Source organism: Mytilus trossulus, unplaced genomic scaffold (assembly GCF_036588685.1).
Source record: "Mytilus trossulus isolate FHL-02 unplaced genomic scaffold, PNRI_Mtr1.1.1.hap1 h1tg000210l__unscaffolded, whole genome shotgun sequence".
In the NCBI taxonomy this organism is placed as follows: Eukaryota; Metazoa; Mollusca; class Bivalvia; order Mytilida; family Mytilidae; genus Mytilus; species Mytilus trossulus.
Window position 1 is genome coordinate 2745357 of NW_026963310.1, and position 14793 is coordinate 2760149.

Below are 14793 nucleotides of genomic sequence, written 5' to 3' on the forward strand. Positions count from 1 at the left end.
ACACATCAATGAAATTATATACACATCCAATAGTAAACATGAAATTACGGACAAATTATTAGAATTACTTAATAGGTTCATTTGAACATAAAGCTGCTTCCATCACATAAGTACCGTGCCATATTGATATCTTTTGCCTTTCACAAACATAGACAAACATAATTTAGTATTATATCCGTATTTTTCCAATTCATTTTTTTTTTTATAATTATCTTCAGAAATCAAAACATGACTTTAATATTAATTGCAATTTGTTCTCACCATATTCTGATCAGAAAAATCCTTTCCAATTAGGTTATTCGAACTCATTGACATGATCCATCGTGCAATGTCATATATCTTCTCCTTCAACACCATCTGAAAACAAAAACATTCTATTCAATTTTATGAACAATCAAACAGACCGCTGAACGCGGACCTCGACGAAGACACCTCATAATTCAATACACATCACTCCGGTAAACAACAATAATATCAAGTGGCAAGTCACACTAAATTATTCCATTTTCCAAATATTTCTGTTCTTTTCTAACAAAGTCTTTATAGTGCATTTTCTATCAGTATGTATGATTTAATAATCACTGAAAAGTCCACAACACTCAAAAGAAACAAAAGAAACTATTTACGCTATAAACAATTTATTATTCTCCTTTCAATTATAGGTCTCCAAAATGGCCAGAGCCCCCACTTCCACATATATTCTATATAGCGATAGCATTTTGCGCTGCGTATACGGCATAACACATATCTGACCACCTAGGTTGATAATTACTACCGGCCAAGGTCCAAATTCCAATACATTTTGCCACCAAGGTCAAACATTACCATCTAGTTCTGTCGTTAGAAGGCGAATATAAATAACCACCAAGGTCTTGACGCCCTCAAGGCTAGTTTTTTTTATTTGATATTGCCATCAAGGCAAATGTGATGACCACCTAGGTCTATTGCCACCAAGGCATAAATAAATGACCACCTAGGTATATTGCCACCAAGGCATATATAAATGACCACCTAGGTCTATTGCCACCAAGGCATATATAAATGACCACCAAGGTCTTAAAGCCACCAAGGCTAACTTAAGTGAAAATTAAGGAATATAGTTACTTTGCCGACAACACGTGGAGCACGACCTTCTCACAGCTTGGATATTGAAAGAATGAGGATGTATCACATGTACTTCCGCCAAAGATATCAACCAATGAGGTTATTAGGATAATAATACCTGTTTAACCTTGCTAAATACTTTTCTTCTTGCATTAAGTTGTAAATTTCTGCATGAATTTGGTTCTTAACATCTTGCAAGGTACGAATGGTATAGTTATCAAACACATATTCAACAAAATAATAATAAATGATATACTGTACATGTACATTGTGATTGTATTTTATATGTGACAAATATTCAGACCAGGATTTGAACCTGGAACCTTTCGATTTTAAATTGAATGCTCTACTTTGAGTTATCTGAATCTACAATTACATATACAAGTACAATGTATTTACATGTACTTTCGTTAGATTAATATAAAATATAAGAAGACAGAATGACACAGACATTAACAACTAGTAGGGGTCATCATACGGCCTTCTACAGTGAGCAAACCCCGTACCGCAATCATGTATAAAAATCCTCGAAATTTATCAATTCAAACTAGAAAACTAATTATAGAGCCTTTTTTCTGTATTAACTTTATTTCTAAGATAAAATAATTATTTTGATAATTATCACATGTTATTTCGCTTGTTTTTGTACAGAATGGAGCAGTGAAGTCATGACGAACCAAGTAGACTTCGCAACTGTATCATCTGAAGATTTAAACATTATATTGGGCAAATTTTATGCAGAGCCCCTAAATTCGCAGAAAAAGAAAACAAGAAATGGCGTCAGCCCAGGCTTACGAATACCACAAGAACTATTTTAAAAATATAAGGACAGGTATCCATAGGTTTCTTAAAGATCAAATAGTGATATTGACATTGTGCGGGACAAGAAATTCAGGATGTCAAATGACATATTAAAGTACAACATGAAAAGGGGTTTATCTAGACCTACAAAGCACAAGAAGTTATTTCGCTGTCAGATCTCCAAAAAATCAGTACATACCGGTATTCTGCTGGAAACCAATTCCTTCTCCGCTATAGGGTTTGGTACAAATAAGTTATGCAGTTTGTCTCACGGGGTCTAGAATTCCACCAGCAATTAAATCTTGCATCTTTCACATTCCGAAAAGTTGAAAATGACAGGAAATATGTACACTTTCACATGAACGTCAAAAAATTGGCAAGGTGGACTTGGCAATTCAGAAGCTTTTGCCGACGAAGGGATATACGAAACAAAATCTGACAAATGTCCTGTGAATGATCTGCAGCCACTGATTGATAAAACAGATCCTAAAGCATAATCACTCTTTAATCACTGTGATAAAGATGCAAATTTCTCACCAAATGAACAAAATATATGGTTTTCAATAAAGTCGGTTAAGCAGTACCAGTTTTCAAGATTTATGGGTGATATATCTAGGAATGCTGGCTGCTTTAGACTATGCACAGCCCATGGACCTGGTCTCCACGCAACTGCCATTCAAGGTATGCATGGTGCCGGATTTGAGGTTAGGCATATAATGGACATGAGCGGGCACAAAAACGAGAGCTCCGTCAGAAGTTATAACCGTAGATGTTCTGGAAATCAAAAGGAAAGCTTGAGTGAAACTCTATCATCTATTTCTTCAGGCTATGACGTGTCTGCACAAATATCTACTCAAGCACCAGTACTAACCGTGTCAACAGCTGAAAATGCCAGTGCAGGGGCGGATCCCGGATTTCCAGGTAGGGGTGGCGCAAATTTGTTTAAATCTCCGAGTGAAAAAATTAAAATTTCAAGCTGAAACCGCCTTAGTCCACACATGACAACATTCTACAGATAGACCGGCGGACAGACGGACGTCAAGTGAGACGAGACAGATCACAATTGCTCACCTGACCAACATATTTTTCAAACGAAAATTTCTACTTTTACCAGCAATTTTTAATTGTCCTTTCATACTATCTGTTTTTTAATTTTTTGACTATCGGAAGTCGTGCCACAAACAACTAACATCAGAATGAGATGCATTTACGCAGTTATATTTATTTTCTTTGGATCTCAAGCATACAGTAATACGGTACATAATTCGGCTAAACATTTAGGTTGCAAGTGAGAAATAAATATAGACACAGAGATACAAATAATACACTAACCTTTCGCTTGAAACAGTTTTTCTATCTTTCATTACAGATAGTATAAAAGAATCGCACCTGCCGACTGTTTTCTTGACCGTGTCATGATGAAATTGTGAAAGTGTGTAAGGGTGGTTTTGGAACTTCGATTATCAAACAAATTGTTTATAAAAACCGCAAATACAATGTAACATTTGTTTTTAATTTAACTGAAAACCTATTATATTTTTCATCAAATGCAGCTCCACGTTTGACACCTTCCTTTGAAATTATTTATAGAACTTTAATAAAGCGTAGACTGTCAGTTGATTAGTAATCACGTTGATTATGGTAAACTGACTGTTTTTTATACTCATGATACTTTGAATGTTACAAAAGATTGAATGGTCTTTTCTGATTCTTAAATATGCTGGAGTCAACCCATGCTTTGCAAATTTTAGGGGGGGGGGCGCACGCCCGCCACGTCCCCGCCTAAATCCGCCCCTGCAGTGTCACTTCAAATGTTACATCCGTTCCGTCTCAGTTACAAACATCATCAGATAATGCACAAGTTAACAATCGTACAATGCCAATGTCTCTCTCATCAAACAACTTAATGTCATCAGGATTTATTTCCATTCAATAATTGTGTTTTTCAATTCTCCGGATAGTAAACGTTTACGTTTGAATAAAGATTTTGTGTTTGAAAAATTGTATTTAATTTATTGTAATGACTGTAATTTGAATTATGTCTATTAATCCATTACATTAATTACGGCGGTGCACATTATAGTATAGGATTTAGAACTCGTCTTAAATAATCATAAATGATCTGTTTTATACATATTCATTTCTACAGGACAAAACCAATTACATAACTACAGCAATAACACTTAATTTAAAATGTCTTACATGGAATAGAAGGCAAAGATAACAGTATCCTACAAAATAATATCATTTGAAAATAATGAAATGCTGTCGCTCTGATTATTGTGTTTTTGCTTGTCATGGATGGATATGTATATCCTTTCTTTTTATATTAGGTTAACGAGCATAGCATTCGAAATTATCAAAATGTTCTAGATAATAAATAATCAAGACTATGATAATTGATTTATGACATACTATTGGATGTTTACAGCCAATTATATTGTATTAATAAAGGACAACATTCATAATATTTGGAAATGTAACAATTTGTTTGAAAAAAATGTTAAACTTTGAAATGAAGCAGGAAGCACGTCTTCTGCAGATGATGATGTATCATTCTGAGTCTGAATTTTGCAAACACACAAACTGCTCACTATAAAGTTACTAAAACACTAAAATAACTTCGGATGTTAAACACTACATGTTGTTTATTAGAAACAAAACAGTCGCTACATAATTGGTAATTGAATCACATATATCAATAAACAAACAATTTAAATGATTGTGTGTGCCTTATGCAACAAAAATACGTTTGTATTGTCTCACTTTCATATAGACATGGAACCAGTTAAGAGTAAATACTACTGTTGCCTTTATTTGAAATGTTATCTTTGTATTTACCTTTTGGTGACTGTTTCGGATTCTAATTTAACGGTTGTGCGAATTTAACGTCTGAATTATTGACAAATATGTGTTGTAATGTTATAAGATCAGTTTTGTATCAGATTCGTCCCATTCATACCTTAACTATTATAGTCTGTTTTACCAATATTGTGATGGCAACTGTAATGCCTTTTTGTATTGGATTGAGAGATGTTTCAGTATACGGCAATTGTTTTGTTTTGTACGTGCATCTGTCTGTCGTAATATCCGAAGGCAATCGTAGAAGATATCGCAAAACTTGTGTAACGTATGGAAATTTAATTGGCATGGCGTTGTCACATGGAATTATTCTTGTAATGTATTATCTTTTACATCTCCCGTCTTCTAAAAAAATGTCTAAAGTACCAAAAAGGAACATTCGGTGTCGAAATTTAAGAGAAATCTTCCTGATTTAAAAATTCTGGTGACACCATTTGCTGACTTTGCTTCATGAGAGATGCTGACAAGGATAAATTGACCATCAATGAAGTATACAAAAAGAAATTCATGGAAAGCAATTTCAGTTAAACAGACGTGAAAAAAAGACCAAGTCGCTTTTCAAAAGATATGCCCATTTAAATTGATAAAAAGAGAAATAACAAAGTCTTGTTATTAAAGATTTAGATAACTTCTACTAAGCTCATGAATCCCAAAGTGACTCCCAGTATATCTGCCGTTGTAATGATTTAATAATTTTGGTGCGCACTTATTCCTTTTAAATGTGTATACATTATATATTTCTTTTAATTTGTTATTCAAATGACTGTATTGGGGTTTTTATTCTTGGTAGAGGGATAAATAATTGTCCCATTTCAGTGCCTTATGTCTGGACTATGAAATTATGAGTCGTATTATTTTTCTAATTTATAAATGAAATTTAAAACCGTTATTGGGTTTCAAACAATGTGGACAGGTGGTACCTGATTAGTTTTATTGTTTATATTAAAAGAAGTGCTAATAAATTGAAGTGTTATTTTCCAAAATACTCTGTGTTAATGCATCTGTCAGAATATTTGTCAAACAATCTATCTATGTATTAACAAAGGTACACAACAGCCCGGTTGGATTTTGCTTTTTCTACAGGGCCACTGTGGATAGCCCACCCGTGCCCACTCTAGCTATAATCTCCTTTTTAAATATTGATTAAAATGCTTATCTGCTTTTTTCAATTGATTGTACTTGCAAGTCTTTTGATTGAACAAAAGACATTGAATGCTGACGCATATGGATGGGCAGGGTGGACAAGCTACAAATTTTGCCAACTCGGTCCCATATCCCATTGTGGACGAGTAGACCAAACAAAATTCAAATGCGCTGTAGTGTAGCATTTAGTCAATATTTGAAAGGCATTTCTTTGAACTAATATATTAAAATAAACAAAAACTCAGATGTACAAGGTTAGTACAATTATTATAAAATAAGTCATCGTTAAGTTATTATAAGTCTTAATATAAAAGACCTGCATTGTCACAAAAATAGTTATACTACTAATTTAATTGCATCATATGCGTATTTGTTTTCAAAACAGCACATCTCATGCAAAAACGTAGGTACCGTTTATGGGATTAACGTCTTTTTTTTTTTTTTTTTTAGAAATAAACGTCTTTTAAGTGCCGATTGAGAGCGAAAAAAAAGAGTAACGATACCATTGGGTTATTCAAACTTTTAGATCGAAAATAAACTGACAACGCCATGATTTAAATAGAAAAAAAATGCAGACAAATAATAGAACACAAGACACAACAGCTACAGCCAAGGATGCGATATTCTGCATAAATAGAGTAACCATGGTAAAATCACGATATAGTCAAGCCCCAAAGAATTATGTCTTGAACATATGATACAGCAAACAGAAAACAAATACAGGCTGGTAACAAGCGTTTTCAAAATTTCATCGAGAGTAGTTCTAGTAGTTTGGATCTTCTAGCACCACTTTTGACTTTAACCGATTTACGTTATACATTGCTTGATCTTATGTAGAAGTTGAATATTATTTATACTGCTAAACTGATATAACATTTTAAATTACAAAAAAAATAGTGTTTTGCCTTAGCCAATAAATAATATCATTTAAGATTGTCTTAAGGACAAAAGTATAAAAAATTGGCATAACGTTTGTCTAATTTCACCATCATAAATCATTTGCAGAGGCTGTTGACTTTGACTATGATCTAAAATTTGTCATTTAAATTTTGCTGATTACTATGGACTTTTTTGTCTTTTTTTTTTTTTATTAAGGGTGAGTATGAACTTGGTGAAGGGACAAATGCCTCACATCACTTTCAAACTGGGGAAGGGAGGCGACAAAAGATGTTACACTGTTTGATTAATAACATTTAGAATGGAAGTTTGGTTGTATGTACGAATGTATGCATTATTTTTCTTTGGTTATAAATGAATACAAGTGTATTACTTTTTAATTAAAAAAAAGTAGTTTAAGTCAGATAGAAAGGAAACAATGGTAATAACTACCCATATAGTGCTTCTGCACTTGCAGTCAGGTCAAGGTCATCGTTTTTTTACCTCACAAATAAATTACCTTAGATGTACATGAGTGCTGACTACTGTGCTGGTCATACCCTCAGAGAATTAAAAATCCATCAGCAGTGGCATCGACCCAGTGGTGGTAAATCAACTCATCATAGGTACCAGGATTATATTTTGTATTTACGCCAAAACTCGTCTTGCATATACAAAAGACTCATTAGTGACGCTCGAATCAAAAAAAGTTTTAAAAGGCCAAATAAAGTACAAAGTTGAAGAGCATTGACAACCGAATGTCCTACAAGTTTTGTCAAATACAGCTAAGATTATCTATTATTGAGGTACAAAAACCTTATGATCAAAATTTCAAAAGTTTTGTAAACAGGTAACGTATAATAAGTATTTAAATTAGTAAAATAAACATAGGTGTGAATATACATTCATTTATGGACATTTTACTGACGTAGTTTATGTACAAAATAAGTATTGATAATTAAATAATATTTAAACATTAAAACACATTGAACTAAATTAGAAACCATATGTTTGAACATATTATGCTTGTTAGTGCGACAGATGTTATAAGATATTTATTTTGAAATTGTGTACACAGTTTAACGTATGACTTGACATAGATTCTATATAGATTATATATAGAAATAGTATGACGTAGAGAAAGCAGAATACATTAACCGATAATATTCATATCTTTTCGGGTATGAACTTTTCATGACATTTAACAATAGAAGACAGCATGATAACGCATTTCTTTTCTAAACTAATGTTACTTGATTTATTTGGTGAAGACGAATAAAAATCATCATATTTACAAGGGTCACAATATTGTATGCCAAACGTGCATTTTGTTTACAAAAGACTCACCAGTAAAGCTAACAAAATAATGCCAAATATAAAATGTAGTTTGAGAGCATGGAATCCCACAATTTCGGTTGTAAAATTCAATACCTATTTCGTACTTCTATCCATGCAAGCCGTTATACAATGCGGTAGCTTGGCTTTCCGATTAATAAGGTCATATTTCTACGCTACATGTCATATTGAGTACTATTGTTTGTCTGTTTGTCCTTCTTATTTTTAGCCATGGCGTTGTCAGTTTCGATTTATGAGTTTCATTGTCCCTCTGGAATCTTTCGTTCCTCTTTTACATTAGTATAAAGGTAAGTAGTTACTTTGCTTGCAATCATTTAACATGTTTAGTTTTCTCGTTTGAATTATTTTACACTGTCATTTCGGGGCCTGTTAAACATGGTATAACCGACCAAGGAAAACTGCTACTACAAGAGATGTGGACAGCAGGACTAGACTGGGACGACCAGTTAGACGAAGAACTGGTTGAAAAATCTAGAGAGTGGTTCCGAGAACTTGATGAACTATGTTGTATTGAAATACCGAGATGTTTGCATTATACATTGCTTGATCTTATGTAGAAGTTGAATATTATTTATACTGCTAAACTGATATAACATTTTAAATTACAAAAAAAATAGTGTTCAACGAAGACATTGTTTCGACGAGTTTACACACATTTAGTGACGCTTCGCAGGAGGCTTATGGCTCAGTAATATATGCTAGAAACGAGCATACGAGTGGAATGATATCTAATAGATTAATAGAAGCGAAATCGAGAGTTGCTCCTTTAACATCAGTCAGCATTCCAAGACTTGAGTTAATGGCCGTATTTTTAGGATTAAGATTAGCACTTTCGGTTAAAAACGCATTAGAAGTGCTAGAGGATAATATGACATTCTGGTCAGACAGTATGAACGTTTTACATTGGATTAGAGGCAGAAGTAGAGAATATAAGCCATTTGTAGCGAATAGAATTGGAGAAATTCATACGTCATCGCATCCTAAACAATGGCGACATGTGCCAACAAAAGTTAATCCGGCGGATTTAGTTTCTAGAGGAAGAACCGTAAAACAGTTACAGTCGGACGTAATTTGGTGGAATGGACCGGAATTCCTACAAGATGAGGAACCGCAATGGCCGGACACTAATATTCAGTTAGAAAACATACGTGATACCGAACTTAGGTGTCAAAAGAAAACAAGCGATAACTTAACTAATTGTACTACACTGAAAAGTATTCATACTAGTGATTCAGATTGGCGCCTAGATCCCGTACGTTATTCGAGTTTTGTAAGACTAGTTCGTGTACAAGCGTATGTGCACAGATTTATTGACAATTGCAGACTAAAGCAAAAACAACGTCGTCAAGGAAGTTTATCGACCGTCGAGTATGCAGATGCCGAATTAAAAACAATAAAAAATGCACAAAGAGAGGCATTTTCAGACGAATACAACGCTCTTATGAAAAGTAAAGATTTACCGAAAACAATCAAATTATTAGGATTACAACCGCGAATTGATGAAAATGGATTAATAAGATGCGATGGACGTTTAGAGTTCGCCGATTTTCTATCATTCGATGCAAGATATCCGATTATATTACCACGAAAGAATTGGGTCACGAAGCTTATTGTGAAACGCTATCACGAACTTGGAAAACATGTTAGTGGGACAAATCAAATATTTTCAGCATTATCGTCACGATTTTGGATTATTTCAGGGAGAGAAGAAATAAGAGAATATGAACATGAGTGTTATTCGTGTCGTAAGAAGAAAGCTAAAGTTGCCGAGCAAGTGATGGCTCCATTACCGGAAATTCGTTTCAAAACACCTTTACATGCTTTCGCTCGTACAGCAGTTGATTTTGTTGGACCGTTCATAACAGTTCAGGGCAGAGGAAAACGCCGTCAGAAAAGATACTTATGTCTATTTACATGTTTAGCGTCACGCGCAGTGCATTTGGAAGTAGCATTTGGATTAGATACGGACTCATTTCTTAACGCATTTTATCGGATGGTGAACAGGCGAGGTCTTCCGAAAGAGATAATTTCAGACAATGGAACTAATTTTGTTGGAGCAAATAGAGAACTGAAAGAACTAGTTGCGCTTTTAGACAAGGATAAAATACAAAATTCAATTAGTAACCAAGGAATTAAGTGGCATTTCAACCCACCGTTAGCTCCGCATTTTGGTGGTATTCACGAGGCAATGATAAAATCGGCAAAAAGGGCTATTTATGCAATATTAGGAAATGCAGACATTAATGATGAGGAGCTTTTAACAGCATTTACCGGAGCTGAAGCACTGATAAATTCGAGACCGCTTACATACCAGTCTGCCGATCCGAAAGATGATACACCTTTAACACCGAATCACTTCTTGCACGGACAATTAGGTGGCCATTTCGCTCCAGAAACCGTTGATATTACTAATTTTAACCCGAGAAAACGATGGAGAAGAATTCAGTAATTAATTAGACATTTTTGGAAACGTTGGATTAGAGAATGGTTGCCAGGACTTAACAAACGCGACAAGTGGACTAAAACGAAAAGGGACATAAAAACCGATGATATTGTACTGGTGATGGATCCGAACGTTCAGAGAGGACATTGGCCGCTTGGCAGAATAATCGAAGTTTTCCCTGGCAAAGATGGGCATGTTCGAGTTGCAAAAAGTTTCACTTGGACAAACTGTATTAATGAGACCAATTACAAAACTGTTTCCATTAGATATCGAAACCTCCGAAAATGACAGTGATAAATAATTGAAGTAATGTGGACATATATTTTCATTACATTTTAGACAGTTAAATATTTTGAAATAGTTTTAGATTTGACAATTTTGAACTTAGATCAAAGACAGTTTTATATCGTTTAATTATTTGTTTTGTTTGATTGGCTTAGAGCAATCAAGAGGGGGATAATGGATTGAAGACAATAGTTTTTTTAGTTTTTATTAGTATGATAGTTTTTTTAGTTAGGATTTTTAATAGAGTAGAAATCGTTTTTTTATTAATTGCACTTTTAATTTTTGCAAGTTTATTTTTAGCGTTAATTTTCTATATAATTATGTTAAAATAAAGCTACATTTTCGTCTGCTAAGATTAGTTAAAGAAAACAAAGAATTTATTACTGTGTAGAAAGTTAATGGTTAATCTTAACGGTATTCCTAAATTTTATGACACCTTCAGTAGGTCAGTCTAGTCATTTAGAGTTCAAGTAAAAATCGTCTGCACGTGCAGCTGTGGCTATTTAATTTAATTACTTTGTTTTGATCATCTCTGGGAATCAGGTTTAGTTAGTGTGTAATTTTATGTCTACTGGTCAGACGTAAACAGATCGTCTTAATCATGCGATAAGTTAACATCGAAAACAATGTTGTGAAATTGTATTACGAAAATGATTGTATATATTGTAAATATTGGATTAAAACGTAGTTATTAGCAAACATTCGTTAGTTATATGATATGGATATAATAATGCTATTGGTATAACGTTATCGTCGAACTCCCAAATCCCAAATCGTCGAACTTTATATGAAACAATTTATTCCACTGCACATTTCAAATCGTCTCCGCAACAACATTAGATGCTAATTATAAACTGAGGTTTAGATGTCAGAACCTTTAAATACTGTCTTATAATATTGAAATTGAAATCAATATGATCAACTTCTAAAAATATATGTAAACTTATTTTATATTTGTATTTGTTTGCTTTTTAATATTTTGATATGAGCGTCACTGATGAGTCTTATATACACGAAACGCGCGTCTGGCGTACTAAATTATAATCCTGGTACCTTTGATAACTATACCTGATTTATTGAAAATCATACTACAAATTCTTATTTTTATATAATTATTGTATTGTCTATTGATGCAAAGCTATTGCACAGATTATTTCATAGTCTTTATCGATAAATACATTTCAAATACATTTAGTCTTTCCGGCAACTGTTAAGGTCCTTCAAAGTCGGGCGATAATGTAACCACATTAGCTTCGAACCTTTCGATACATTAACATGCACAATTTTCAGAAAAGATTTGTCTGAAAAGTAATATACATTCATATTAACCTCCAAGGAAAGTTCTGAACGGAGAGTTCACTATCAAAGGGCATAAATACTCAAACACGTCAAAATAAAATTGAGAAAGGAAATGGTGAATATGTCAAAGCGACAACCACCCGACCATAGAGAATGGATAGCAACAGTCATATTCCAGACTAATGCATAACAAGTAGATAAAAACTAGTTGTATAGCTAGCCAAACCTCTATTTGAATGACATACAGACAGAAAAAACATTTTACAGACAACAATATTTGAGGGAAACAAACATACGTAACTGTAAAAAATGTATACAAAAAGTGCGCAGCAGTCAACATTTAATCTTAACCACTACAAAACCGTCTATGTCTACACAGAAAAACAAAATGATAGTGCAGGTAATTTTTGCTGATACAATATGTTAGATTTAGTAGCATGTTTATCAATAAGCTTACGAAGTCCTTCTATTTGAATAAGGTAACATTCATTTTTAGTGGAAAATTGTTTTAACGTTACTTAAACTATGATTACAAATTGTTTGCTAAACCCTCTCTGTGAATAATGTAAGATAACTCTGGTCAATTTTCCTAATCATTCTTTCATTAGGGGGAGATAATATATTTCGATGATGGAAGTGTTTAAAGACCTTGACTGGATATACATCCCTCGCACGGCTGGCCGGATCACTTATAGTCTTTAAAAAAAAATTCTTTATGTTGGTATAGATTCCTTCTTAAACATTACAAAACAAATAAATGAAAATATATATTCATAAAAAATGTAATAAACCAATATAGAATACTAAGATCGAGAACATTTATAAATTTTGGAGCAATTTAAAGCTCAATAAAATAACTAGACGTGAAGGTTGAATTATGACCAGTTCAAGGTAGACAACCCACATTGACTTTTTTGGCATTACACATAGTACAAAAGAATGCAACTCTTGCATACACATGATACATCAAACGAATTATAAAACAGGAATTCCTGCGCCACCTTCAATGAAGATTCTAAATTATTTTTATGACCAACTGTTGTAAATCTATAGAATAGTGACAGCTAATGTACGCTAACCCACAGTGAAGTACATTTGTTTTAAATTTTTAAAAACTACTCGGATTTCCATAGCTTAAAATTTTATACACATCTTTCAGCTTTATTGTTATTGCTTGCAATTAGAGATTCTTTTTAAATCATCTAGAATTATATTCATATTAAAATATACAAAAATCATGTTGTATAGGTTGTTGGGAAATATCTTGGATAAGTCTCCGAAAAGAAAGTTTAATTTATTCATTGGAACACTTATTCCACTCGAAAGGAACCACTTATCAATATCTTGTAGAAAAATTTGTGCAATATTGCACTTCCAAAATAGGTGTTCTATAAACTCGTGCTCTCATTTACACAATTTACATATAGGATCATCAGTCTATTTTATTTTAACTAAATACTGAATTGTTGTAATAATGTAATTGATAATTCTATATTACAATCACTGTAATCTACTATTTTAGTAAAATCAAAAGGCAGTTTGGAAATATTTTTTTCAGTTCAAATTCTGTGCCCTTAACTTACTTAAGCTATCCAGTAGGAATACCATTATTTGTGTCAGTACAGAATACATATATTGTGATCCATCACAAGGTTTTAAAAGTACTTGCAGACACTGCTGAAATAACACCTTTTTAAAAATAAATATCTGTGTTAGTGTTTAAGTTTTGCCGAATTTTTTCAATTAAAATTTACCAGGAACATTATAAGCTCAACATCAATTGCCACAATTATTTTGCGGACAGTTTTTATTGGTGGAGGAGGCCGTATTGTTTGGATAAAAACCACCAACCGCGATAGGAAAACTGACTATCCTTCTCAATTAAGATCGGGGTTGCGTGCACTCGCAAGAGCAGGTTCCGAACCCGCAACATCAGAGGTGACTGGATAGTGATTATAGTAGTAAAAACTAAGACCACTTGGCCACCATGGCACCGGTAATCGAGCTAAATTCTAGTAGAAACTACAAAGTAACAGAAATGTTCAACATAGCATATGAACCATCAGTACATTTTCTTAAAACAACCCTGATAAACACAAACAGATAACACAAAAATAAACGTTCTAGTTACATACTATTTTGATAAAGACAAACACACACAAACACATCAATCTAACATAAGTGTACTTAAAATAGAGATTCTTCTGTGAGTCATATTGTCGATTGACAGTTTTTGATATTTCTAGTTATATAAAGTACAATACAACTTCGTTTCGAACATGAATTGAACATGAATCGAACTTGGCATGCCATTTACATAGTAAACAGTGCAATTTAAATATTAACCTTCATGACATTTGGTATTAAGTTGATATTTGTTCAGAAGTTTACTCACCTTTTCAATATCCAATTTATTAGCTTTGATTTTTTTAATAATGATATGAAGATGTACTTTTGCTTTGTTCATGACGTGTTTGAACTTCACATCTGGTATTAATTATAATCAACGCCAAGCCAACTGATTATTGTCAATGGGATCGTACATGAGAACGATAACAAAGCCACATATTGAATGCCAAACGTCCGTGTACATTTACGCCAAAGTTTTTTCATTTTAAGTTAGC

General features: G+C 33.2%; 1 protein-coding gene across 1 annotated transcript; it reads left to right on the plus strand.

The window, feature by feature from the left end:
* The first annotated feature begins 2504 nt into the window (after positions 1 to 2504).
* LOC134700938 (uncharacterized) lies at positions 2505 to 10591 on the plus strand. The gene is made up of 2 exons (XM_063562085.1): positions 2505 to 2826; positions 8760 to 10591. The coding sequence occupies exons 1-2, from the start codon at positions 2505 to 2507 to the stop codon at positions 10589 to 10591; spliced, it is 2154 nt and encodes a 717-aa protein (XP_063418155.1).
* The last annotated feature ends 4202 nt before the right edge of the window (positions 10592 to 14793 follow it).

Coding starts and splice junctions, on each gene's coding strand:
- LOC134700938 (XM_063562085.1), top strand. CDS start 2,505: ATGGGTGATATATCTAGGAATGCTGGCTGCTTTAGACTATGCACAGCC. Junction 2,827..8,759: donor GGCGGATCCCGGATTTCCAG/GTAGGGGTGGCG, acceptor CAAAAAAAATAG/TGTTCAACGAAGACATTGTT.